Raw genomic sequence first — 27693 nt, 5'->3', positions numbered from 1 at the left:
ACTATTCCCATTCACTAATGAGAGTAGCAGCGTATATAACAATCTGAAATCAAGCAGAATGTCTGCGAAAATAAGAATGAGATACATTAGATTTATTTTGTTTATTCAGAAAGCAATTCAGTATGAAAACAGTTAAACCATCAGTACTTGGAAATAGAAACAAAGTGCATTTCATTAGACTGTAAATATTATGATTTTAAATATAAACATTTACAGGATGTAAAAACTGCTGCACCATCACCTCTGTAATGGTGCTGAGCCCCTCTGGAAAAGTTTTAGACTTGTTCCCATTAGAAGAGTTTATTCCAAGAGATCAACAACAATTTACTTTCTGTAAGATTTAATTCCATCTGCACCCTGATTTTCTGAAGACAGACAGCATTGATTTTCTGAACATTTTTCTTAAGATGTGATTCATCCATCATCATTCACAACCAGAATGCAATAATGAAGAATAAGATCATTTACACATAAATTACTTTTGAACCCTGTCTGTATAATCATAGACTCCTATACAATTTTAAACCCACAAGGAGCTCTTAAAATGTATAGATGAATAAAGTGCTATCTTGATAAAAAACAAACAAACAGAATAAAATTGTCACCACCTAGATCACGTGTAACACCACTCCAAGAAGAGTATTGAGCTTAATCAGCATTTCCAAAGTTCAAAACTTAAAAAGAAAGTTTTAGGTAGCATTTTTTTTTTTTTTTACTTGCATCCTTTTGTTGTAAATATGAACATGTAATTTAGGCTACACTTGTATTGGGTAAAGCTCTGAATTAAGATTATTAATCGTGCATCTCTTGCCTTAGAAGTCAGGGATTAAAACTCCAAACTTCTAATCACTGGCTTTTCTCAAATAAATCTTGTTGAGCACTCTGACTGTATCAAGGATCAAGCTATCAAATATGTCTTCAGTCATGCTCATCTTCACAGTTAATTCATCATCACCGTAGTAAGTCCACTGAGATTCTTCTTTATGGAGTTCCTGAATCTAAAATATAACATGGATATTAATTTTTACTGCAAGAGCATGGTCAGTTCTGGGAGGCACCAAGGAGCTGCACCTAATCCAACAATTTTACATATGCAACACCCACTTAAAACATAAGAAATGAAAATACTGGATGATTATTGCAGGTGTAATGAAAAGGATGCCAATGACTTCTGTAAGTTCCAAAGTTACTTTAAGTAAACACGATGAAACAACACGAACATTTCTGGTTTCAGTGTAGAAAAAGTAAACAGGTCTTTGTCGAGAGGTCTGCTTACCAGAATGAGATCCACTCTGTCTCTATCACAGTTTCCATACTTAGTCATATTAAGGAATTTTCTTTTCCTTTCTAAGTCATTCCTTTCCAGGTTCATTATTTTAATAATTTCCCCCTGAACAAATGTCTAAAAAAAAAATAAGGAAGGATGAAAAAATTGATCTCATGAGCGATCTATCACTGTGAAGCGTTGAAAATGTGTGAGAAAAGGGCCAGTGTGAAGATCTAGCATCAAATCTAGAAATGCCCCACATTTTAGGGGGCTGATTTAGAAGCAGCTGATTGATACTGACTAAACAACACATTTTCAGTGTAAGATCACTTCAGAGGTGGCACCCAAGATTGTTGTAACCATGGACATTCAGAAGCCCGACTGTCATTCTTGAGACCCCTATGCACTTGGAATATTTGGACTAGCTAATTAGTGCAGTCTGTATTTACTGAGATATTTCAGTTGCACTGCCCTAACCCTTCAAACTTAGCCACCGCGTCATTGCAATGTCTGCTCTCTTTACTCTCATTATTCTACAATTTACATTTCCAGAATTTACCTTAACCTCATCGACAGCTGTGCTTCTGCAGTGACACCTAGAACAGCAAGATCTCAAGTTTTCTTTCAACCACGGAAATGTATTTGGATGTGCAGTTACTTGATATTCCGCACGTAGAAGCTCATGAGTCAAATCGAATATAACCTGTAACACCAAAAACACAGAACCAAACTGAGTACCAAATGATACTCTTTCCAAACTTCTCTTAGTGTTTGAGAGGAGATGTCAGGCTGCTGACAGCAGGGTATTGCATCTCAGTGCAGCATTTGTGATCACTTGCATCACAGATTTTCCTCTAGCTGTTACGATAATCATTACTAACGAGTATGTAAGCCTGTACAGCAGTTGGTCTCAGGCAGTAATGTGTGATCATTCACTGAGTACAGGTGGGTTATACACAAGGCCCTGAGAGGACTCAAATCTCCCATGCAGACAGAGGTCCACAAAATTCAGTAATTCCAGAGTGCCAAGGAAGATGAAGATCCGTCCAAACTCAGAGCAGGACTTCAGAGGCGGTACACTTGGAGTCTAGACTGTAGCTTTCCAAGGAGTTTGTTTTGTCCTGACAGACCCAAATCTTATCCAGAGTCTTAGAACAGAAGAAAAAAGGCTTGTATCACAGCAAGGATGCCTATCCTAGAAGAATTATTTTGCAGTTCATTAACAGAAGCAATATTTTGCAGTAGCTTTGTCAGTGTTCCTCTGCTCTACTTAGTATTAGCTGGTACCTACTGTTATTCTTGTTGCTAATGCAATTCATCCTACAGAACACTGGAAAAAAAACACTTCAAAAAAAAATACCTGATTATACATCCTCTTGCTTTCTGTTTCCAAGTCATTCCCTGGGAAGTCATTACACTCAAACATCTTTGGCACGTTGGTTCTTGTGAAATTTGAATAAATGTTTTCTGGAGTCCATAATTCTTCTACAGCATATGCAGACAAGTTCTTAACATATGAAGTATAGTGTGGTACCACAAGGGGAACCTCTACAGTTTTCTTCCAAGGAGCTGAGTACCAATGATCCAGCAAGTATTGCTTTTGTGTTTGTCTTTCCAGAGCACGTTCACTAGAGTTAGGCTGATCAAAATCTTTAGAGCTTCCAAAAACACCAGCATCGAGGATTTTTAAAAGGAACTTTAGTGGGGAGAAAAAGAAAAACAACAAGGTGATGTATCCCATAGTTTTCCACAGTTTTTAGAGGTATTGAAATCATTAGCAACTGATTTAGGGCTACGCTTAGAAATCAGGAATCATATGCTCTTAACTCAGGGGCTCAAATAAAGGCTTACTAATGTGTCAGAAAAAATATATATATATATTTCAATTGTATTTAGTAGAATTCCAAATTAGATTCACATATTTGAATTCTATGAACGTTTTTGATATTTTTACATTTTTGTTCTGATTTGGGACTGCTTTTCCTACCCACTCCTCAAACCAAGACTTGATTTTTTTAAAGCTTTCTTTTATAGTGCTTCCCAGAGAACTACTTTGGAAGTGAAAAACGAACAGGCTGGAAATGGAAGCAGCAGGCATCAAAAGTGCCATTTCACTGGGGGTTCCAGGCTCCCCAGTAGGCTGAAGGAGAAGTGAGAGAACACTGCACGTCATCCTCCAGCTGCAAAGTTCTTTAAATGATGAATGGTTTAGTAGTTCAGTTCCATATGTCAACACAATGAACACAATGCAATTTTTGATGAAAAACAACTGGGCAACAGAAATGCTTGCAAGCATAGACCCAATTTCAGATCTAACGCTTAAGGTGACAAACTTTTCTGACTGTACTTACAGGCAAAGTAGTTGGAGAAGTCTTTGAAGATGAAGGAAATCTCTTGTCTGTTTTTACTCCTTGTTTTCTTTTAATCTTCTTATATTCCTTAACTGCATCATCTACAAATTTAGTCACAATTCTTTCTGCTATAGTGCGACAACCATGAATGCTAAGCATATTGAAATCATGCAGTAAAAGATCAGCAACCTTTGCTGATTGCTCAGTTAAGCTAGCAAGTGGATTTTCTTTGATAAGAAATTGTTTATGACTGTCTCCTTGTTTTAGGCCTTTGATATAATTCATCACATTTTCTTCAAAGGCACCTTTGTATTTGTGTTGAGCTGTTTCAGAGAATGCAATTAACGCATCAAATAGAAGTTTCTTACTGAGTTCAGCGATATCATCTGTAAGTTTGTTTCTTTTCTGATCCTCTACTAAGCAACAAACATTTTTGTTTGTGTTTTTCCCATCAGCATGGCTAGTCTTATTTTCCTTTGGAGGCACATCCGCGAGCATCCCTTGTTTTATTTGTATCATATCTGTTTTTTCTTTATCTGATCCCCAGCACATTAAATTATTTTGATGATGATATTCATCACATTTACGGTGGTCAGCATATGGAAATGTTTGACTTTTTCTGGACTGCAAGGCAACATACAGCCTAGACTGCTTTTCTGACACATCTGATCCTCCTGCACTTTTTGTATCTTCAGCTTTCTGCTCTGTTACCCCTGCACCCTGCTCACCAACTTCAGGGTATTTGCAGCCTCTTTTGAAGGATTCATCATCATAGGAGTCCGAGTCTTCATCCCCAGTGGAACTGGAACCATTTTTGTTATCCTCCAAAAGGTGTGAAATCTCACCAGGTCTGACAAAGATACCACAGTGCTGTGCACATTCAAAATACTTCACCCCTTTATAAGTTCCAGCATGATCACCTTCAGCTTTGTCCAGTGCAACACCAGCCCAATGGCCGCTATCAAAGCAAGTCTGTCCTTTGAACATCAGGGTTCCAGGTTGGGTCTGCTTTACTAACACTCTGTCTCCAATTTCAAATGCTGATAGTGGATCATCACTGTCCTCCTCACCTAAGTGCAGCGTTACGTATGTTTTGCATTGTTTCATCATGAATGCAGGATTTTTACTGGCCTGACTAGAAGAAACAGGATTTGACACAGGCAGAAGCTCTAAAGAGTGTGAAAGCATCTCCTGCTCTCCTTCCTGGTATTCTGACAAGTGCTCCTTTGCACAGGAAATATCTTCTTCAACTAAATACTGTTCTGAGATGTTACCTTCCTGAGATGAAAAGATATCAACTGGCTCTCGATTGAACAAGGGATATTCTTCAGACACAGTGTCATCAGGTAATGGGGGGAATGCATCCATTTTCAGTGATATATCTTCATTCATACACTGTCCAGTCTCTGGGACTGTCATTTGTTCTGGTGGAGGTGGGAAATCATCTGTACTGAAGCTAGAATCATCATTTTTCATTGTATCTACACCCAAAGGGGGAGGAGGGAGATCTTCACTTGGAAATGACAAATCCTTTTTATTAGAGGATGGCAAGTCAGCACTTCCGTAGGACAACACTTCATCAACAGGAGACAGTATTTCTGACAAGGTAGCCTCATCACTAATAAAGATTGTATAATCTTCACTTCTGAAAGAGTTCTCAGATTGAAACAGTTGCTCTTTTGAGGAAGAAAACTGCCCATTCCCCAATTCCTTTGTGGCTTGCCTGTCAGTTTTTGAATTCTCATGAGTTCCTGGGGCCAACCTCTGCAAAGACCCGAAGGAGGTGGTTTCTGTATGGACTTCCTCAGAAATTCCTTGTGTGGACAAGGGCAGAGATACAATCTTACCGAGTTCTCCAGATATGCTCCTCTCATTCAAAAACTGTGCATGATCATTTTGCACTGCTGCATTTGTGGACAATGAACATGTTACTAATTTATCATTTGCAGTATCTTTGTCAGATGGAAAAGAGACAGTGCTACTAAATTGGTTAGCAGCCACATCTAAAGGTTTCAAAGAATCCATCAACGGAAGACTTTGATCCCCTAATAAACTGTTAATTCCATCATTCCTTTTTGATTTGTTAGTTATAGAATCAGGATTGTGCTGTTTGTGGTTCTGAAGTAGGTAAATATCACTGCACAAAGAGCTGGCAGCTGCATTTTTTGAGTTTTCTGAGGCTTCCAAGTGTGGCTTATCCATTCCCTCAGTGGGTTTACCAAACTGAGAGGAATCCAGTGGTGTTGTTTTGGATGTATTTGCTTTGTCTGCTGAAAGGAAAGAAGGCAAATGACTGGTGCACCCATGAGCTGAAGCCTCTCCAGGGCATTTCTGGAAGTTCTGAGAGCATGATGAAATCTCTGTGCTGCTGTCATCCTTGGACACTTCAAGTTCATTATGTTTGTCACTATGTAATGTTTTCCTCCCAGAATTTATTGCTATTGGTGCTTCTTTTGGAGCCTTAGGAGAAGCATCATAGACTAATTCTTCTGGAATACTGACATCAGTGCCCTCTCCATTTTGCACCTCTAATTCAACATCTGAAACATCAATCCAAACTGCAGACACTTTCTGAAAATCTGGGAGAGAACAGTCAGATCTGGCACTTTCAGAGCTTGGAGAGAACCTGTTTGACTTGAACAATGATTCAGTAGAACCTAATCCTTTGGAAAATGCCTTCCACTGTAGTTCTTCATTAGATGTGTCTTGATAATTACAGCCCAAAGGCTTCAGACGCTGACTGCTATCCTCCTGATGGATCTCACAAGGGGCAGACGTTTCCACTTCATGTGGAACATCTAAAGAAAAAATTCAAGAAAACATTTTTTATTTTATAGAAGAGGTTGCTGAGAGGTAACTGGATTCAAATCCATTTAATTCTCAGCAGTAAATTGCATTCAAAAAAAGTCAGCAGTATTAAATTCATTATCAACTTGAGAATTATTTTAATATCATAAAAACAAGCCAGGTTTATAAAAAAAGATGAAGAAATCAGTATTGTAGCAAACAAGCTAATACAATAGTGCCAAGGTAGTTGGTCAGAAGAGTCAAATGCAAAGTTTTCATTAAGATCTCCATTATTTTAACCCAAAGAGGAACTTCAGTGCCTGGTACAAGAAGTAGACCATTATTCTCTATGGACAGAGAGTTCTCCAGAAAGAACTACTACTAAGATTATGATAAATAACCACAGAAGCCCTGTGGGGAAAAGGCACTTACCTTCTGAAGGAAGGATTTCAGGAGGTGCTTTTTCAGCTACACACGTGATCTGTGATTCTCTTTCACAATCTGGGCTAACCCTGAAAATACAGCATTATAATTGAATTAAAACTGAAATTATGAAGTGCATGGCACTCAGAAGCGTTCAAAAATGTTAGTGTATTACGTTATGTTTCTTCAGGTGTATTTGCTACCCACACACAGCACAATGCTGAACACGGCACCTTGTTTTCAACTGTTACTTCAGATGCTTTCTATCAAGACCAAAGCATTCTGTAGACACACTTTCTAAAAGTTGATTTCAACATTCATTCAATTGGCTCAAAAAGAATTTGATGCTTATAGTTGGTTCTGTTCTTTGAACATCTAACTCAAACAAGGCAACATTTGACACATCAATAAGAAGCAGAAGGTAGGACAGGAGGTCTTGATCTTGATGGAGACAGTACCTTAGTTCAGCTAATGAACTTCCTTTCCTTAACTGAGTTTCCATTACTGTAGATTCTCTTGACATTGGCGCCGACCTTTTTTCACTGTCTTGGTCATCAAAAGAAAGATCTTTCTTACTTGTGCCAGCCTGAAGAGGCAATGATAAAAATAAAAGCACTGAATAAACAAGAAAACTGAAGAATGCCAGTGAGCTGCCACTGAAACTTCTCCAGGTTTAAGGCAATACAGCACAACAGAACTTCAACACAATGTCATCTTTATGTACAAGCTGAGTTCCAAGTGCAATATCTCCATGACAGGCAATACTGTGGATTTCCTCCCTTGAAAACTTTATGCAAAGATTAAAAAACAGGTAAGAAAAACATAAGCTTGACACATGCCTGAAATGGATTACACGGGTCTTGTTCTTCTCTAGAAGTTCTGCCATTTTTCTGCTCCCTGGGTGCTTTCTCTACTGTCACAAGTTCATTCTCTTGATCTTCTAAGAATGAGGTATCATTACCTGAAATGTACAGATTACTCAGCACAGAAGGAAAATGAGGGGTTCTTCATCATCTCAACCACACAAAGTAGCCGTGGTTACAAGAGGCTAAAGCTTGCTACTAGAGTTCACATCAAAGCCTTTGCACTCACACTCTAGGTTATGAAACAGCAGAAGTCTCACACCAAATATAAAAATGAAGTAAAAATACTAATGGTGAAATTGTGATCCATTCAAGTCCATGGAAAACTCCTTACCTCAGAGACTGAATTTGAACCAACTGAAATAAATCCTATTTTCCACATGCTAAGCCCTAGGCTTAAGAATCCAGCAAAAATGCATCATCTGCACTATTTCTAACATTAAGACCACTGTTACTAATTCTTAGTTGCACAAACCTGTAGTCTCACTCACTACAACATCTAGAAGTAAATGTAGAATACAGTTAATTAGAAACAAACAAACCAATAAATACTTTGTGCAATATTTCATATAATACAGAGATTATGCATACCCAGAGCTCTATAAATTATAGAACTGACTCACAAAAATAAAACTGGCTGTTATATATATGCTGTACTGATAGCAAGAAATATGAACTGAGGATAAAACCTGGAAACAAAAATAACTCCAGAATGCGCTGTCAAAGTCCATCTCCAGCTGATCTATGTTCTTTTGAAATGAACACCCTTAAATTATTTTAAATGTGCCTCAAAAGAAAGTAATTGTCAATGGCATAATCAGAATAAGTTATGATTTTGTTCTGAGGAAGCTCTGTAATGATATCTCATGATAAACCTTCGAGAGATCTCCACCATCTTATCTAGTTGTGATTTATGCATTGGGTTTAGTGAGCAAGACACTTAGATAATAAATGAGAAGATTCTCTCTCTCTCTGTCTCGAATAAAGTTTGAAGTACTTGAAACAGATTGGACATAATTTCATTAAGTATGATTTACCAGTTTCTTGAAGGATGTTTTCTGCCTGGACCCAGCATAAGGTACACAGAGCACAAAGCTTCCCCAAAGCCTTTCACCCTAAATATGGATTGTTTTCCTTGTTTTTATTTTGCTCTCACACACTTCTTGTCACCCCAACAGAAGCTGAAAGGGGCAACGACCTTATCCCTCCAACCACCCCCTTATTTATCTTCCAGTTACGTAGCAGAAGCTGTAATTCTCACTTCCAGAAATTTCTACAGTCACTCTTTCTATGCACAAACACCACCCCAACAAGACCACTTCCAGCTTTTTACACTTTCTTTTGTTAATCCTGAACAGACCCTCGTACCAAAACCCACACCAGAGACAACCAAGGAACAGATAAGCATCACAAGTTCTCTCCCATAGCTACTCAGCTTTACAGTCCTCTTCTAAGAGATCACTTGAACTGCTCCAGAGTACTGCTGAGGTTTCAACTCTCACCTTTAGTAATTTAATTTGACTAGGTGTTCATAGTTGGCTAAAGAAGTCTTTTTATTGCCTACCTGCATTTATGGAATGTTTGATCATAAAGACCATGCCTGTGGTTTGACTGGTGGCATCACACACATTCTTGGCTACTGTTCCAGATGCATCAGGACCTCGTGCACCCAGGGACTGCTGCAAACTCAATGGCTCCCCTGTCTGTTCCTGGGATTGTAGCAGTGTTTTCTTATTCTTGGTAGAAAAGCTGAAAACAGTTAGAACAAGGAATTCATGACTGGGAGTTTTTTTTGTGTTCCCAAGTTAATCACAATATGCCTATGCAAAGTCGATGAAGACATGAATTAAGTGTTTCTGGTAGCCCATGCTGGTACCTGCACTAGTAGCACATGCTTGCATGCACATGCTTATAAAAGCCAGTTATTTCTCTCTTCCCCTCCCTCTCACAGTGCTGTATTTTATACAGGCATACAAGAACAAGAGACCATAAAAAAAATCATAAGCTCTGAAAATGCAAAGAAACAAAACAAAAAGCCAACCTCAAAACCAACCCCATGACTATGAAGTATTTAAGGACATGAAACTAAGTATCCCAATTTGGCAGATCCATTCTCAATCCTTAGTCAAATGCTTGTCTGCTTACAGTAATTCATAACTATAAGCTCTGTATTCCTTGTTTCTTGTATTTCACATCCACTGATGACACCCCAAACCAGCAGCTTTTCCTGCAGGTTAGCAATTAATTTGTTACTTCAGTTCACTTTATTTTTCAAATAGCATTTCCATCTCTTCCACTCCCTGACAGCCCTGCTTATTATCTTCCTGTTCAGGATAAAATATTAACATACCTGCACCAGGTGGGTAGATGGCATAATTACTGCTCTACACTTTTATATGGAAAACAGATCTATACACAGCAATGCAGCAGACAGAGTTTGGGTCATTGAGCTCCACCAGGCCCTGTCTGCCCCAGACTTACACTAATATTCTCCTATGAGCAGGCTTATCAGTAATAAGAAGTGAAAGCACAGCCAAGAAACCTTTTAAAGATTCCTGTGACTTGTAATCAATAACACCATGAGTTATGGATCAATTCCATGACGGGATTTATTTGAAAGCCTTTCCCTGTGGGCAATGTAAGTAAATGCACAGCCCTGACTTGCCAGCCTACACAGGGAACACCAAATGAGAGGGCTTTTCCTATCGTCTTCAGCCACTTCTTCTGAAGCAAGTTAGATGTTTGTTCACCTGAACCATTTGGACAACAGCCATACTGAGCAGCATCAACACTGCTGAGTCCTCATCTGCACTGCTCAGGGCAAAGCAAATTGGGGTGTTGGGGTTATGGCATCTGGGGAATGGGAGGTCAGTGCTTCCTCAGAACAGCCTCCCTGAACTCCCAAATTACAGGCGACTGTGGGTATTTTACTGACACCTCTAAGCATCAGTTTATGCATAACATTAAGCCCCATGTAGTACAGAAGCCTTCTGTAGTTAAATCCCAAGTGAAAGACAAACCTGCTCTGAGGGGTTAAGTGATACATAACCTTAGAGTGGATGACAAAGGAGTGATTTCCACCAATTAAATCAATATGTTTCTACTCGTTGCACATGGGTATTTTGAAGTTTAATTAATATATAGTTGCAAAGTGCTTTGAGCTTGTAGTTAGAAGTCATCATGAAAATGTGAGTTATCATCAGACATTGTATGGCATCATTAAAAATTATCCAGGTTATTAATGCTATGGAAATTGACTGGCATAGGACTGCTGTCAAAGCTGCAGTTGTTCCTAACATTACAGAGATAGGCCTTAGTCCCACAGAACTGCTTAACAGTTCATAATACAGATAATCCTAGGGAAATGGCATACACTGGTAAATGTATTCTACTTGAAGAGTTTAGCAAGTGGTATGTAACCTTTATATATCTCCAGATATGGATCCATATCTCAATTTACTTGGAACTGTTCATGTACCTTGCAATAAGCTGGTACTTGCCCCAGTGAGCTTCCCATTTTAGATGTGAGGTGGCAGAGTGAACAAACAGAGGACACACAAAATAATCAATGAGGCAATATCGGTCAGAATGTTAAGCAGGGATATTGATGCATCAACTGCTCGACCACGGGGGTTTTCAAAACTTATCATTATAAAACGCCCTCTTGGGAGCATTTAAACCTCACACAATTATCTGGGCTATAACTGCTCCTGCCTTCCCCACTGGATTGGTTTTTGTCTTCAGCTATCACTGTGGAATGGGTTTTACTTACCCATCATATTTTTTGTTTTGTTTGTTCTTTAGCTGGACACAGTTCTGTTTATCCCCACACACATCAAGCCTTGTAGATTCTACCAAGGAGGAACCTAACATAGCATTAGAGATCTGTCTCATCTTTGGCTTAATTACTTCTTCAGTTGCTGAGCTCCTGGTAGGCTGAAAGGAAAAGGACTGTGTAAGTTTTCACCTGGATATTAACTGCAGTGCCAGCTCTGACTTTGTTATTATCCATCCACATAAAACAAACAACCAAAAAGAGCACTGAGACTTCTATTAACAGCCTCATTAGGACTGCAAAAGTAATCAACAGGCTATGAATTAGTTCAATGGAAACAATCTCATGTAGGAATTGAATGGTCTAAGATTCTGAAGTCCTGTTCAGATCCAGGTAGCAACCACCTATATGAGAATCTTTACCTTAGATTCAATTCTAATAATGAAGAACACCTGTTTATTAAGAGAATAAACACATGTTCAGCACACAAGTCCAAGCCTAGCATGACCTGCACCCACACAATTAAAAGCTATCACTCATTAAGTGACTTGATGACCTTTTTCTTCCCAGTTAGACGATGCAGTTCTGCCTGGAGTTTTGCTGTTGACTGCCGTATCATTAAGATTTCTCTTTGTTGCTTTAATAAGAGTTTCCTCTCCTGATGGGCCGCCCTGTAGATATTTTGCAGGTGCTGTATTTCTACCTACATGAAGCAGAGAAAGAAAACAGTATGAGAGAGCTAAGAATAAATTTTAAAAAGCACCATCAGGTAGGAAACAAAACAGAACAATGCACATGAAATAAACCAGTAACCTTTTCCTTTTAAAAATACAAAAAAGCAATATGAAATCTTGCTCCAACCGCCTCCCAGTGCTGCATGAAGCAGGGGGGGATGCAAGGAGCCCCAGATGCTCTTGCAGCATTACCTGCTCCTGTTTCAGCTCTGTTAGGACTTTGCGCTGCTTCTCAGCCATGGCAGAGGCTCCCTCAGTGTCTTGCAGGAGTTCCAGACAGCTGAGAAGCAGAGGACAGGTACAACAGTCAATGGATAATCCAATGCCATGAATGCAAGAGTTTTGGGGAAGAAAAAAAAAAGCTATAACGCACAGGAGCAAAGCTTGTCTCCAAAGAGCTGTGGAGCTGCAGTAGCCATGGAAGGCTCTGCAGAAGGTCCTGCTGGGCTGTGAGGGCACATCACTGTGGGAAGGCCAACCCACACGAGGAGACCAGACCACTCAGGTCAGAGTTAGGGACACCCACACCACAAGGGCTCACACGTGCAGCAGTGCCTCAGCAGCACCAGAGACACCTCACACCGCTGGGAGGCTGCAGCTGTCACTTCTGCCATGCACTGAAGAGAATAGAACCCAGCAGGTCCTCTCTTGCTTCTTCACCCACACTCACTCCATAAGAAACGGGGTTTTATATTTGCTCTCTTTCCCCCAAAGGAGGAAGCATTCTGACAAGAGCAGAGAGCTGCATCCCTACATCACAGCACAGCACCCTCCCTCAGGGCCGGCTCAGCTTCCCTCACCGCCTCTGGTGACCCAGCCAGGCCAGCTCAGCTCTGGCTTTATCCCTCACAGCTCCCCTGCGCAGCTCCAAGAGGGCGGCCTGGTGGCGGCCACGAAGCTCCTCTCCCCTCAGGCACTGCTCTGCTATGGCCAGGCTGAAGCAGCAGAAGGAGCTGGAACGTCCATAGTGCCGGCCAGCATCACTGCACTGGGGACAGAGCAGAGCACCGTGGTTACTGAGGAAGAGATTCACGTGGGGACTGAAAATACAACAAAACAAGATCCAAGCTCGGCAGGGTGGAAGCAGAGCTGGTGTTACCTGGCTGTCCTGGTCACTGCTGTCCCCGGAGCCATCTGCTGTGCAGGGATGGGGCAGCTCTATTGGAGCTGAGAGCAGGTTCAGGCCTTGGTGGCCATGCAACAGCTCCCTGTCCTCTGCTGGCAGAGATCCTGAGGAGGGGAAGACTTCAAGTCATCACAAATAGAATATCTAACAGATAGAGGAACAGAGTGATGTATCTTGTTTCTAAACATGATCATTGAGGCATGACAAATGAAGATTAGAGCTGTGTGCTTCCACCATGCTGCCTCACGCAGTGCAGCATCCGTTCCCGAATTCAGGCTGTTGGGAAAACCTCCACATCCTGCACTGCTGGGATCACCAAGTGGACACCAGAACCTCTCAGCTGGTTCCCTTTGCACTCTGACATTTGAGCATCAGCCTCCAAACAGCTTGTTGGGGATTACGGTGTCTGCTCACTCACAGGAGCAAACTCTGAACATTAACCTCATTTTCAACTGAAATCAGCGTGAAGAGGTAAAAAGAAAAGAGAGGCCTATAAACAGGGTAAGTAACTGGAAGGTCCCAAGATTATTTTCTTCAGCATGGTCAGGAGTACACATGAAGATTGCTATGATTTAGCAATGATATAATGACTATAAATATTTACATTCTCAGAATCAGCTGGGAAATGACTGAAATTGTGATTAATGGTTCCAACTCTTGAATTTTACAGTATATCGTAAGCCATGCTAGAAAACACCGTTGTTTACACTATACCACCAAACCCTTTAACTCAGAGCTCACCTTCATGAAGGGCTGAGCCAAATGAACTCCTTCCTCCCAGAGATTTCCTTTCTCCCACAGTTTTGGAGTCCATCAGGCTCCGCTCTCTCTCCATATTCAATGGAAATTGTTTCAGGGAATGCATCTCTTCATTACTGAAGGTAGGAGAGGAAGGATATTTTTCCTTGTTGCAATTAGAGAGAAAATTTAAATCCCCAGCTTTCTTTGAAGAATCCTCAGAGGAGGCATACGATGGCACCACTGCAGGGCTGCCCTGCACACTGTGTCCCATACCTGCCAGCTGTGCTGTCACCTGCAGGCTGGTGTCCTGCCCATCTTTGCTCTGCGTGGTCCAGCTTCGGCCCAGGGGAATCACTGCCTTTGGAGCTACTGCACAGCTGCAGAAACGGTCCATAGATGTGAGTGATTTGTTTGGAAGGCAGAACTTTTAATCCTTTTCCCCTTATCCTCTCGGATACAGATATATTTAGTTTAAAAGTAATTCCTTATGAGCTAAAGGACCAGTGAGATGGGTACTACTGACAGCGAAGTGACTGAGTATGGAGGGTAGGGAGTGTCACTCATCCTTAGGGTGGATAAAACATATAGAAAAAAAAATAACACAGAGGATGCTTGGCTCAATCCAGAAGCAGCAGCACAGGAACTGGAATCACTCACCTTTAAATCGTTCTGAAACAGGTCACTCAAAGACCTCTGGCTTTCCCGAAGCTCTAGCTTGGCCTTCTCACTCAGCACTGCCAGCCACTGCTTCTGCTGGAGCTGATGTGTCTATGGTAGGAAATGACACGCTGTATACAATATTTTTAACTGAGTCACATGGCTCCTCAAGAGCTGGGTGCCAAAGGGCAGCAAACTCAGAGAGCAGCACAGGTACTGTGCCACCAACCCCTGCTGTACCCTGCATACCCTTTGGAATGCAGCCACTTCTCTTTGCCTCAGCTAGCACAAAGCAAGGCATTTGCAACCACCAGCACTAATATAGCATTAACAAACAGTAAATAAAGCTTTGCACCTCTCCCTTGCAGCCACATGGGTTTTATAAACCTGCTGCAGAACCAGCTGATGCCAATTATGGCCTGAACACACCTGTGTCCTTGGATAGCCAGCAATTTGTATTTCGCTTTATTTTTTAACCTCTGATAGCAGCACTGAAATTGCTTTTTGCCTGGACTGCTTACTGTACCTTCAGTTTGTGAGCCAGTAGGAGGGAAGCTTGTTTTAAGTTGTGCAGATGGTTCCTGTGTTTCTCTTTCAGTTCTGCACAGCTAGGGTCTGCCTCGCCTGCAGAAACTTACAAAGTAGATGTTAACAGTCACCATATTTTAATTGCAAAAAATAAAAAGAATCCATGTTTTATTTAATAGGTGCCAGCAGAAGAAAGTATCAGAATTTAGGAGAGGGAGGCAGCAGAAGGAGATTGCTTTGGATTCCAGTGGGATGCTGCCCTGAAAATGCATTCCTATGCTGTCAAAGTCCATGGGGATGTAGGGATTTTCCAGGTGCTCTGCCAGGAGGGGTGGCAGAGCTGGGCACAGAACACCTTGTGAGCAGTCAGGATATTTCCAGCATCGAAGGCATCGAACTCCCAGCTCTGCTGCATTTCAGGCATGGCTGTGCTTCTCAAAGCATTCCTGAGTTGTAACACACGGACATAAACAGGGCTGCTGAAAGGGAGAGGGTGATACATACATTTCTGTACCTGTGTTTTCCTTTTGAATCCTTCCTGGACCTATAGTTGGAAGACTCCCACATCTCACATCTGCCTTTATTCCCAGACCAGCTTCTCTGCATATATTTAAGAAGGAAATCATCCCTACCTCCATCCTGTCAAGAAATCTGTTAGCAGACAGTCCTGCAAGCAGTGGGGGGAGGGGAGGGGGTCGGATTCAGGGGGGTTGTGCCGGGAGCAGAAGGACTGAGGAGCTGTTCCCATTCCTAACCATTCTCTGGTCTGAAGTCCAGAGGGCGTTTTTGTCTCTCTGCTCCTTTGCTGCATGAACAGAATCAGATCCACTGGTTACAAAAGAAGAAAAGCTTCCCAACCTGGGTGATCTCTGCGGGAGCCCTAACAGCATCACGCGTGCCCTCCATCCTGCAGCCTCTCCCTGTGCAGGGCTGCAGCCTTGATGTCTCTCTTTTGTCACAGGGGAGAAAAGCCTTTGCTTCTACGTGGGGAAAACAGCCCTTGTTCCAGGTGCGCCTGTTTCCCTGCTACTTCCTTATTGTGACCCTCTTGTCTGTCTTTTACAGTATAGCTGATGTAATGTTTACCAGTGATATGTTCTTGGCTGCCTTGGGCTTCTCAGATGAATTGCTAAGCTTATGCAAACAGGTTGAGTGTTTACTCTGAGCTGTGCCACTGTCACAGCAACCAGAGTCATAAATGAATTGAAGTGTGGGTCATAAATAGAAATAGGTTTGACTTGGTAACATCAGATATAATCTGTATCCATGTTCAGATTGCCTGAATCCAAATGACCCCACATCCCAGGATAAACCCACAACACGTAGGGTTTGGTTTTGCTTGTGTGTATCTCCCAGTTCTGGGTGGTTGTTTGAAAAGGCAAAATCATACAGAATGGTTCAGCAGTCACACGGCTAACAGAAGGTCTGTTCTTCAACAACTACTGGTTTTACCTCACACTTCCCACTCTGGGGGTCTGATTCAGACTATCCAGTGCTCACAGCTACCAAAGACAAAGCTCAACATGAGGGTGGCCCCTTCAATGCAGCGAAATAAGATGATGTCATACCAAACCAAATAAATAAAGGGAAGGTACAGAGCAGATCTATTGGTGCTAACTTGTCTGAGTAGCTTCCAATACCAACATGTGAACGATGGGAACCTATTAGGGCATTGTTTACAACTGGAAAGTATTTTCCATTTGTGCCTCAGACTGAATGATGTTATTGGTGATCCATTCAGAGACTGACCACCAGTATTGATCTCAAGGTGAACACAAAGTTTTTTCTGAGATGTTTTCACTCCTCTTGGACATCATTTTCCTAACAGAGGCTGTTGCCAGATGCATTCATTGTGTTCCAACATCCTGTGTTAAAGAAAATACCATCTGGCTAAAATTCACATCCTCTTCCATTATGATGAATGGCATTTTACTGCATATCCAGATAGCTTCGATGTACACACACTCTGTCTTTAAAAAAAAAAAAGAGCTATTTATTAAATCAATTTCCGCTGCACCTGCAGAATCTCAGCAAAGCCCTGTAGAATCTCTGTGACATGTAATTAAAAAAGCTGGGCTAAAAGTCTCATTTTTCTAATCACTTGAAGCTAGGCAGAAGCACTTACTGCTGCGCTACTCAAGGACAGCTTTTCCTCTTTCTGCCCGTGTCAGCAATCAGTCCAAAACAGTTATTACCAAACTACTTCCATGCTACTTCAGATGGAAGCACAACTTTTACTGCATCGTTCCCTGGATGTCTATGGAGGTGGGGTGACAGTGGTCCAGAAAGGTCTGTAATGGAGACACAGACCCAGCACTAAGAGACCACTTGCTACCCAAGGCAAGGCAGTCTTTCTCCATCATCACAGCACTGACCTATTATTTGATGAACTCGTCAGGCATAGGGTGGTGAAATGCCAGCCAGGTGTCTCAGTACTTTGTTGGTGTGCAGGAACTGAGTTGTAGTGATGACAGGTATGCAGAGATACAAAGATTTGCAGACTCCAGATCACAACTGAGACATGCAGCACCAAGTAGGACAGCTGTCCGTCCTTCCTTTAGCAAGACCTGAGCCAAGAGCAATCCCTAAGAGACTCTAATCTTGAGAGCTACACTTATTTACCCAGGAAAATCAATGCCCTCATCTGCATCCTTGAGTACCTTGGAGAATCTGTATTTCCACATCTGCAGTTTCTTCTCTCTTTATAAATACATCTGGCATGCCACTTGTCACTGAGGGGTAGCTGCCTGCTGGACCAAGGGATTAATGCGGCCGGTGCCACTCCTGTCCTCTGCACGTTTTGTGCTTATATCTAAATCCTCTGGTGCACGGGGTTGGCCAGAGTTCAGCTTCCAGCCAGATGTTGCAGCACATGGCCATACGTCACCCTGCTATTGACCCATCCGGTGTGACATCTCACATACAGAGCAAGTCAGCAGCTCTTGCCACAGGCTAGCAAGAGATGGGCCTGAACCTGGACCTAACCAGCACACTGACTTTCTGTGAAATGCTCCTTCTATGTCTTATCCGTTATACTAAATTCCCTCAGCCTATTGCATGTCCAGCATGAGTAGCAAAGCCCCAGACTGTGTGGTAAAGCAACGCTGGACCCACAGAGCAAGAAATACACACATCCACATGCTTTGTGGCAACGTTTTACAGGTGACTTTACAGGTAGAGCTCACCCAAGCTTTGTAAACTACAAAAAGCGGGGCATATTTTGAAGCAAAACACAAAGAGCTCTCTTATCTCTGAGCCATCAGTCAGAGGAGAATTGGCTGAATCCACGCTGCTACACTTCTGTGCTGATGGCATTAACTTCATCGTGTCTCCCTCTCCCACAAACAAGAAGGCAGCTCCCTCTAGTGATGTGAGACAGTCCGTGGATCAGCAGCTAAGGGATGGACGTACACCTTTTGTGATCCAGGTTAAGATTATGCGTTTGAAAAATGGGCAGCATTCCACTGGTTTCCCAATGCCAGCAGCTCTCAATCAGTAGCTGTGTGGAAGATGAAGCACTCAGAAAAGGCTTGTTTAAAGGTAATTTTCAGCTTACATCTTGTCTCTCGGATACAAAACAGGAAGACATGGGGGCCTGGCATGCTGAAGTGGGCTTTCCCACTCATGTGCAGATGGCATTTACAGTTTTGGGTTTCATATTGCTTGTGTTCAAAAAGAAAATTCAAGAGTTCAGGACAGACTCACTGGCTCTGCTCAAGCAGTGAACAGATACAAAGTTTGTGAACATCAACCTTGTGTATTCTATTATATCTGAAAATGCTAGCTGTCCTATTGCCAAACGTGTTTACAACAGAGAAGAAGTAATTTCTTTGGCACAGCAATTAGTAGCTAGGTGATGCCTGTGCCTTTCACGTGTAAATATTTATACTTTGCCTCAGTTGTGTAATTACACATCATTACGCTGCGTGTGCACGGCAACTTCTGTGTCCTGTGAGAGAGAACAGAAGCAACTGCTGTGTGATGCATGACAGCAGACAATGCAGCCCTGCTTCTGAATGCCCTTTTCCAGATACGAGCGGGGAACGGATCCACCAATGACCCATATTTCAGGAGGACATTGTCTGCAGAATGACAGTTCTGTGCCTCATCTGCAGCAACGTGGCCGTTGTGGAGCTGTGGGCTCGTGGTCAGACCTCGGGCTGAGCTCAGTGTCAGCTCCTATGGACACTCGGGGAAGGTGGAGGTGTCTCCTGGCGCAGGCAGCAGGCAGCTGCTCCCATTGTGCAGGGGCAGCAGCGGGCAGAGGGCTGTCTGTCTGCCATGGCTTCCAGAACTGGGCCTTTCCATATTAATAGTAAATAAATACAATGTCTTTCGTTGATGGTAAACACTTTGGACAATGGACTTCTGTCCAACCCTGTGAGGAACCCGTGTGGTCCCTGGGGATTGGAGGGAAGCGCAGCAAACAATGCTGGCTTCCCCACCAATCTCAAAATCCAATATTACTTATAAAATGTTGTGGGGAAAACAATGAAGAATCCTTAATAAGAGCAAAGGCTTTTTGTAAGTACCCTCTTTGAGGAAAGGTTATCTGATCTTGTTCTTTTGTCTCAGAAAAGCCCTTAAAACAATGCACCATCTGCTGCTGTTTGTTGCAAGCAAGCAGGGATCTCTCCAGCCAGAGCAGGCCTGTGTGCTGCTGTTTGCTGCTTAACCCTTTCAGCAACAAACTTCCCCTTGTTCCTATGCAAATATCTGCTATGAGCAGAAGTGGCACTTTGCACCCACCCTTCCCTTGGCCTTCCCTTGGCTTGCAGCACGCTTGAGCACACGTCCTCAGTCTGCATCCTTTGTCACCCCCTGTAAGTGCTCTGTGCTGCACAAGGCAGATACCACCCCACGCTTATCCAGTGTATTAATTATGGGGCATTAATTGCAAAGCATCCTTCAGATGCAGCTGCAAGGGGATGGAGATGGCTCAGATCTGAGGGAGCTTTGTTCCATCAGGGCAGTCTGTGGCTGCCACCACACCATCGAGGTGACGTTCTGCTGAGTTCACCTATGCGAGACAGTGAAGCACTGAAGACAAAAGCCAAAGCACTCCTATTGCATCTCTAGCACAGTGTATCTGTGAAACTGGATTTGGGGAGTAATGCTAGCTGCTGATTCTTTCCCAGTAGCACAGGCAGCAGACTGGGGGGGCACAGGATAACCACACACCCACCCCATGGAAGCATCCTCTTACCGCAGTGCTGCTCAGTGCTGCCTCGAGCTCTGCAGTGCTGCAGTGTGTGGCTGCCTGCTGTCCTCAAGCTCTCCATGCAGGGATGGCGTTGGGCAGCTGCCCCTCGATCCTGCAGTGCTGGAATGGCCCCACACCTCCGAGCTGCAGGGTCTGTCTGCAGGCTGAGTGGAGGAAACAGTTACAGAGAGAGTTTTTGAGGTCAGGCATGGGTATAAGCATCTGCTGAACTCAAGAATGGTTTATTTCATTTTAGCAAAGCTCTCATTTGCCTCATTTTGTTAAACAGAAACAAAAGACCCACAGAAAAGTCACAGCTGCCCATGTACACAACCCCCCTTCTTGCACCTCAGTATTTCAGGAAAGCCAGGAACGCTCATTGCCTGCTCTGGGACTGCTCTGCAAGAGATGGCTTTTTCAAAACCAACTTTGCTGTTCCTAAGCTTTATTTATTAGGGTTGCACTGTACATCACATGCCATTGTTGGCACCTGGTTGCACAATCCAGCTCTGAAACTTGGCAAACGTTTCCAAAATCTCTTTAGAAACTCAATGTAATGATCTCAGTTCCAGTGTGCCTGGGACTGTGCTGAGCATGGCCACGGCCCACCTGAGATCTGTCAGTGCTGTGTGTATTTCCATATTGCAGCACAGTTGTCCTGACCACACTCTCAGCTAACTGCCTGATTTTGTTTTTATCTATAACTGTCTGGGCTGAACTAAAAAGATTAGGAAGGAACGAAGGTGTGAAAATGGGCATTTATTGATCCAGCCCCAGCTTGAAATGCAGGTGGGGGACACATCAAAATGGTGACAGATGTTTTCTTTCTGATACAGAAAAAAATGATGGTGGAATTTTTTTTTTTAATCAGCAATCAGCTTAGGGAAATCTCATTTCATTTTTCTTGTTAATAAGCTTTTCTTTGTTTGTCATGACCCAGAAACTGCTGAAACGATTAGTGCAGCCTTGGATGTGGTCTTCAAGCAGTGGGAGCAAAGGGGGGTGAGGGAGAAAGAAAAGAGGCAAAAGGGATTTCTTACAAAGCAGTTCTAGCATTGGTCAGGCAAATACGCTGAGTAGTGTTTCTGCCTCTTTTTGTGTTAGCTTTTCAGTCAATGCCACTTTTTCCTTTGGCTGTTGTTAAATGTCTACTTCTGTTTGGGAAGGCTGTTACCAGGCTCTGAACATCAATGGGAGTCAACACTTTGTACAAGAAGACACCACACAACCAACAGTCCCTTTCCTCTAAACACAACCAGCTCCGCAGAGGGCATAAATCATCCCTAAATCACCCCAGTTCCCAGGTGAGGCTCTTTGGATCAACACCACCCAAAGCAGTGCAGGAGGAGCTGGCACCTGGCAGCCCCAGGACACAGCACCTCGCCTGCCCCCTGCTTGCTCTGCCTTGGGCCATCAGGCTGCCCAGGGCACTTCAATAAATGAACATACAGCAAAAGTGCTATGGTCTCTTCAGCTCCCCAGAGACATGGAAAGAAACAGAGAGCCACTCCTATAGGTAACCGAATCCAAATAAGGATGAAATCGCATCAGCATTTCGTGGCAGTTTGGAGAATTCCCATCAGTGAGTCATTTGCATCAGCAACAAATCTCCGTCAGCCGCCTCTGCAGACTGCAGAGCAGCCGTGCATGAAATGGGAGCGTTTCTTATGGAAAGATGCACCTGTGGGACTGCTTGCATGAATATGAATCACTGTTTTCACAGCTCTAATGAAACGTGTAAACACAAAACCGTGCTGTTGCAACCAGCTATGGTAAGGTCATGTTCAGGAGCGGTGATTTTGTAATGCTGGATGTTTTGTATTCGTGAATGAGGCTGGCAAACAGTTTTGAGCAGGTGGCTTTGTTTAAATGAACTCTTGAAGGGAATATGCATGCCAACCAACGGCAGGCACAGAACAATACGGCAGCTAGCAGCAGCAGAACTCAGAACACAGATCCAATTCTACTGTCACGTTTCTAACCTAGCCCTTGGCTACACTGGTGATGCACACACACGGATTTACCAGTGGTTAAGAAAACACCAGCTGAGCGAGGAGCACCGTGAGTCACCGACTGGTGTCCCATTGCTCCACTCCCCAGAACCTCACATCATCATATACAGGGGTCCAGACCCATGGACTGCTGCAGTTGGCTCAGTCCCACCTGCAGGGAGCCACGTGCTGGGCAGAGCTGGGTCATCCCCACAGCACAGCACCTCCTCCTCCCCTCCCAGTGGGAAGATGGGGACGAAGCGGCCGGTCTGCTGCACAGATGTCCTTTTGGGTAATGCCTGTCCAGGTCATATTTAATCTCTGAGGGTTTGGGGGATTTATTCTCCAAGGGAGACCTCTCTGCAGGGGCTGTGTGGCCCTGCTGGGTCTCTGCCATTCTCTATCAGCCGGACAGGGCATGGTCTGACCTGTGGGTAGCGATCACTCTGAGCTGATGGGTCCCATCCCTGCAACCAGACACATCCCACCTGGAGCAGCCACACACACAGCACTTTACTACCAAAAAATACCTAATACATCTCAGCAAAGCGTTCCCTGTCTACTGCCATTTACATTAAACATTTAATTAACGTCGGCTGACTAAAAATAACCCGAGTTAATGTAGTCCTTCCTCCAAACTTCCTGCTTCGAAACACATTTTCCATAATTGCTGTGCTCTGCCTTGAGCTCTGTTTGAGGAAATCCGGCGCCTGTGAGGAGGTGTAGCTGCACATACACACAATCTGTGGAGCTGCTGCAACCAGATTGTTTCGCCCACTTTTGGAACAAAGTGAGGGAAAACAATTACTATAAATGATTTATAGTATTCAGTTGATTAAATCACTCTTTAATCCCCTGCAAGAAGGAGATCAGTGGAGATTTAACTAGGTACTCATAAAGATAATCAATTTATTATTCTGTCAATGCCATATGGTGAAATAGGGAGGTTTTTACCAGGCTGTGGAGGGAGGTGAGATCTTCGTGTTACTTTTCAGAAACCTTTCTGTTACAAATCCTTTGTTATTACTTGGAAACATTCACAGAGCAGAATGGTGCTGTGTACTCTGTGCTCCCTATGGCTCTGATGTATTGCGACAGTACAAAACAGACAGAATGTATTTAACCTACTTCAAGCATCACCCTCTGCATCAGCTCTCCAGAGGCATTTTATAGCATCACAGGGATCTTCCTGAGGTGTTCACCTCTCCTGATGTACCAATTGGTTGGGGTAGGGGCTCTGCTGAGCTCAGCCAGCTTTACTGGCTGTAATAATGCAGGAGCACGATGCTGCATGGAGCTCCTGCAGTGCTGGCAGAGCCCATTCTGTGCTGCCAGGAGCTGGGAGCCCCAAGCCCTGAGCTGCTGCACTTCTTACAGCTTCACCTTCAGTGTCATTGAGAGCCAGGTGAGCACACAAGGTGAAATCTGGTGGGAGGGAGTGCCCAATGCTGCTGCACAGCTGGGAGCCTGCATCTGGGGGAAAACTTCTGTAGGGGAGATCCATCTCTTGGAGGGAAAAAAAAAAACACTTTCCTATCAATCTTCTAGCTCTCTAAAAATAGGTGGGTCCCTCTTTCAGTAAATCTTGTGTCAAAATCTGCCTACTTGGCAATTCTCTGGGCAAGGAGGAAGGAGCAGTCTGGCTCCAGGCTGAATTGGTGCTATTCATTTTAGCTGTGTGTGTGCGTGGTGCATTTAGCAGAGAATAATACATCCAAATTTGTTTACCTTCTAGCAAGGAATCCGTGAGATGGAAAGGCTGGGCTGGTTATTGGCTTTTCATGCAATAGGCTCATGTCCACTTCGGAGCCTTTATTCACTGGAAAACCTTTTAAAAAGACAAATGAAAGCATTTAATAAACATGCTCTTTGAAGAAATGAAATGTCTATGCTTTGGCATCAATTCTCTGCCTGTTTATGTGGGAGCACTTCCATATAGCTTTTCTTATCCACAGATTTCTAAGCATGTGAGTTAGGCTTCCAATTCCTTTCTTAGTGCTGGGTAAGCCAGGCACCAGGAGGTGAAGCGACGTGCTCAAAATCAGTGGCAAAAACATCATATAACAAGATGGCCACACAAGTGAAGCTATGAAGACCCACCTCCCAGGGGCTGTCCCAAGATACAACACTATGATGAACATTCACAGCTATGAAAGCCCTGGGTTTTGGTACCCAGAATCTCCATGTCTCATCTTTCTGCCATTATTTACCTTCCATTGTGCTGCTCAAGCTCTCCCCAGCATTGGGATGCCTCTGCCTTATACTGTGAGTGATCCATGGCCACTCTTTGCTCACAGCACTCCCACCAGACAAAGAAGCTATTTTCTTCTCTCTGGCCAGGTCTGCTGTTCCCTCAGTGCTATCCACAAGGCTAATCCTGCCTGGTCCATGACATTCCCTGCCTGATGGCACATGTAACTCATCAAGGCCTGGGGCTCCCAGCAGCATCTGTACAGTCATTGCCCCATCCTGCTCATCTTTGGATGCCTCTGGCTCAGGGACAGAAGATTCATTGAAGAGATCCCAGGTTATCTCTGCTGATATTTTACCAGCAGAATCTTTACCAGTGCATGTTGCACTCAGGCTCTTAGTTGCCATCTCAATCTTTTCTGCAAGCTCCTTGGATAGGTTGTGTATGGCTTTCACTCGGTCCCATTTATTTCTATATGGAGAAAGGCCAGAAGTTGAGTCCTTGTAGTCTGGCTTTGTATCTTTCTGAGAAGGGGAAAAGCCCAGAGGAGGAGTATCCAGAGCTGGGGGGGAGCAGTCCCTCAAGTCCTGACATTTCAGAGGACTGGGAAGCCAGGATTCAAATGTCAGTAGTGTTGCAGAAGGTAATGCCTCTCTGTTTGTAAGTGATCGAACAGTTTCTAGAAGCTGATTCCTGTTTAAATAGAAAAATGTCAGAAAAAAATAAATCAAACCCCCCCAAAAAACCCAAATAGAAACATCAGCTTTTTGCACTAAGCAGTATCCCCAGCTTCAAAAAAGAAAAAGAGACAAATTTGTCTGTAGATACATTTGTCAAATGACAGATTGAGAGCAGAGCACAAAGTGCTGACGAATAGGGGACGAGTTGGAGTCCTGCCTGGGGCTGACAAGGAATAGCAATGTAAGATCATAAAAGCAGACTGCAATGTTTGCCTCAATCTGCAGAGCCCCAGCACCCGCCTGCCCTGGCGCCCAGAAGCACTCCAGGATGGCAGAAGATGGCTGTGTATTGCTCAAACATTGCTGATAAAGCTGAGCACACAAAGCTCTGTGGCCACTTTGTGCTTGGAGCAGTGAGGGTGAGGTGAGATACGACAGGGGACTCGTCCATTGCTCTGGTTTTGTAGTTTGCAGCAGAACACTATGGAAAGTACACAGAGCTTGGTGGGAAGGCTTTCTGGAGTGCAGTCAGTGCTGAGTACCTGGGATCTCGATGTAGTGCAGTATGGGATGCTTTTTCCACCCAGGACATGAAACTGTGCCTCAGGGTTTCACCACCAGTTTGCTCCTGAAACAAGAGTGACCATTCCTGTAAGCACTACATAGCTAGGCAACACAACAGCAGTGGTTGGCTTTTGTTCCACTTAATAATAGGTTCATTTAACCAGAAAAGCACACAAGTCAAACAACAAACCTGCTCTTTTTGCTGCAGCAATAGAGATTTCCAGGCTTTTGACCCCAAAGTCACGCGTTCCAGCCTTGCTAATGAACACAACAGCTCTTGCCAGAATTAAAAGCTAATTGCCCTGTTTTTCCAGATAAAATTTGATCTCCCTGACACTTCAAATCACGTGCATGAAGTGCTTCACCTCCTGCAAGGTGTGCAGTGATCAGGACTGAAGGGCTTTCAATCCACCACTCCTCCATGCCTTACCTGCTCAAGTGAGCGCTGAGGACTTCCTTTGGCAGCAGCTGCTCCCCTGATGAGCTCCCACGTCTGCTCAGAGCACTTTCTCTTTCCAAGAGCTTCTCTCTGTTTCCTGTATACTTCTTGCAGTCTCTTATTCCTCATTTCCACTGCCTGCATCACAGTCTTCTTCTCTTCTAGCTTTTTTTTCTTTCTCTCTTCGTTCTTCCGACACATAAACTCCTGAACAACATCACGGCTGTAGGGGTGAGGTTTTCTAAGGTTTACTCTCCTCTTTGGAGGCTGTTTCAGGTTTTCTTTCTCAGACCCTTTCTGCACAGGGGTCCACCTCTGAGGAGATTTGCTTTTCCCTCTGTGGATGCTTCCAGAGCTGCTGGCCTTGGCTCCAGCTGTTATTAATGCAGCCCTTCGTTTTCCTGCACTAAAGGCAGAGGGATTTGTGTCCTGAGGTCCAGGTGAAGGCAGATGGTGCTGCTGCAGAACGTTTCCCTTCATGGTATCTCCCAGGAGCCCACTCTGCCTGTGGACATCGTGGCACTGGCTTTGTAAATGGAGACTCCTGAGAATTTGCTTTGCACCTTTGGTTGGTGCACTGCTGCTCCTTCCAGGGCCGTGGTGGGGAGCTGCACAGCTTTGGAATTCGGGGCTTTTCCCCACAGGTTTTTTTCTCTTTTCTCTGGAGCTGTTCTCCACTGCTGACGCTGCAGTGTTGGGCCCTGTGGAAGATTTGGAAAGAGCAGTGGTGTTATTCCTTTTGTGGTGAGACAGCTGCTGTATCTGTGTGCATCTCACAGCACGCCTCCTACCACGGGGCTGAGAACTGCTGTAAAATCCTCAGTGGTGCAGAGAGAAGACAAATCTCTGCTAATTTTGTCAGTGTCCAATTATACAAATGATGTAGATTGTGGCCCTTGGAGTGTGTATAGAATGTGACATACAAAGGCAAAGAAACTTTCTTTTAAGCCTCTTACACTTGCTTAGAACGACCTTGAAACCATTTATTCCACAAAAAGCCAACCACATTTTTGTTTGTGTGCCAGAAACAAGCAGTGTAACAGAGAGGACAACTGTACCATAGCCATTTCCAGAGCTCTGCTCTTCAGCTTTGCTTCTCAGCTTTGGAAATGCAGGCGGTGGACCAAGCAGCTTCCTGGCTAACTTCTGACCTTCCCTCCATGCAGAAGCACCAGGGAGCTTTGAACCTGAAACAGAAATGAGCATTAGGGAGCATCGTTCTGTGCTGGTGGCTGCAGGTAACTTGCTGGGTTCTGGTGGACCTGAGAGCTGGAAGGATGTGATTCTCTGTAATTACATCAAAATCACGGGAGCAAACAGATTTGTTTTTAAACTGGGGAGAATCAGCAGGATGCAGTGTGGAGAATCAATGA

At 43.6% G+C, this 27693-nt stretch overlaps 1 protein-coding gene across 2 annotated transcripts; it reads right to left on the bottom strand.

Annotated features, from left to right (window-relative positions):
* Positions 1-86: 86 nt before the first annotated feature.
* Positions 87-27693, bottom strand: CCDC187 (coiled-coil domain containing 187). 2 transcript variants are annotated; one of them, XM_090121182.1, is made up of 24 exons: positions 27379-27507; positions 26312-27021; positions 25860-25945; positions 24657-25330; positions 24175-24274; positions 20459-20619; positions 15251-15357; positions 14725-14835; positions 14341-14444; positions 14068-14201; positions 13300-13430; positions 13001-13188; positions 12393-12480; positions 12023-12169; positions 11464-11627; positions 9256-9440; positions 7668-7789; positions 7287-7414; positions 6838-6917; positions 3619-6416; positions 2628-2963; positions 1827-1970; positions 1277-1402; positions 87-998 (listed from the first exon to the last, which is right to left on the bottom strand). In XM_090121182.1, the coding sequence occupies exons 2-24, from the start codon at positions 26798-26800 to the stop codon at positions 843-845; spliced, it is 6759 nt and encodes a 2252-aa protein (XP_089977308.1). In that variant the 5' UTR covers positions 26801-27021; positions 27379-27507; the 3' UTR covers positions 87-842. The 2 variants fall into 2 exon arrangements, with proteins under 2 accessions (XP_089977308.1, XP_089977307.1); XM_090121181.1 differs by lacking the exons at positions 87-998; positions 1277-1402 and having other exon boundaries at positions 1412-1970; positions 27379-27693.

Source organism: Phasianus colchicus, chromosome 19 (assembly GCF_987193195.1).
Source record: "Phasianus colchicus chromosome 19, bPhaCol1.hap1.1, whole genome shotgun sequence".
Lineage (NCBI taxonomy): Eukaryota > Metazoa > Chordata > Aves > Galliformes > Phasianidae > Phasianus > Phasianus colchicus.
Note: the sequence above shows the minus strand (reverse complement) of the source record. Positions and strands in the feature narration are given on the sequence as shown.

Excerpts from the sequence above, each read along its gene's own strand:
- CCDC187 (XM_090121181.1), bottom strand. The coding sequence starts at position 27,526 with ATGCTCATTTCTGTTTCAGGTTCAAAGCTCCCTGGTGCTTCTGCATGG. Across the intron at positions 25,331-25,859 it reads GCACTACATCGAGATCCCAG|GAATCAGCTTCTAGAAACTG; the intron begins GTACTCAGCACT and ends CTATTTAAACAG. Across the intron at positions 12,481-13,000 it reads TGGCTGGGTCACCAGAGGCG|CTGTCTGGAACTCCTGCAAG; the intron begins GTGAGGGAAGCT and ends TCTGCTTCTCAG.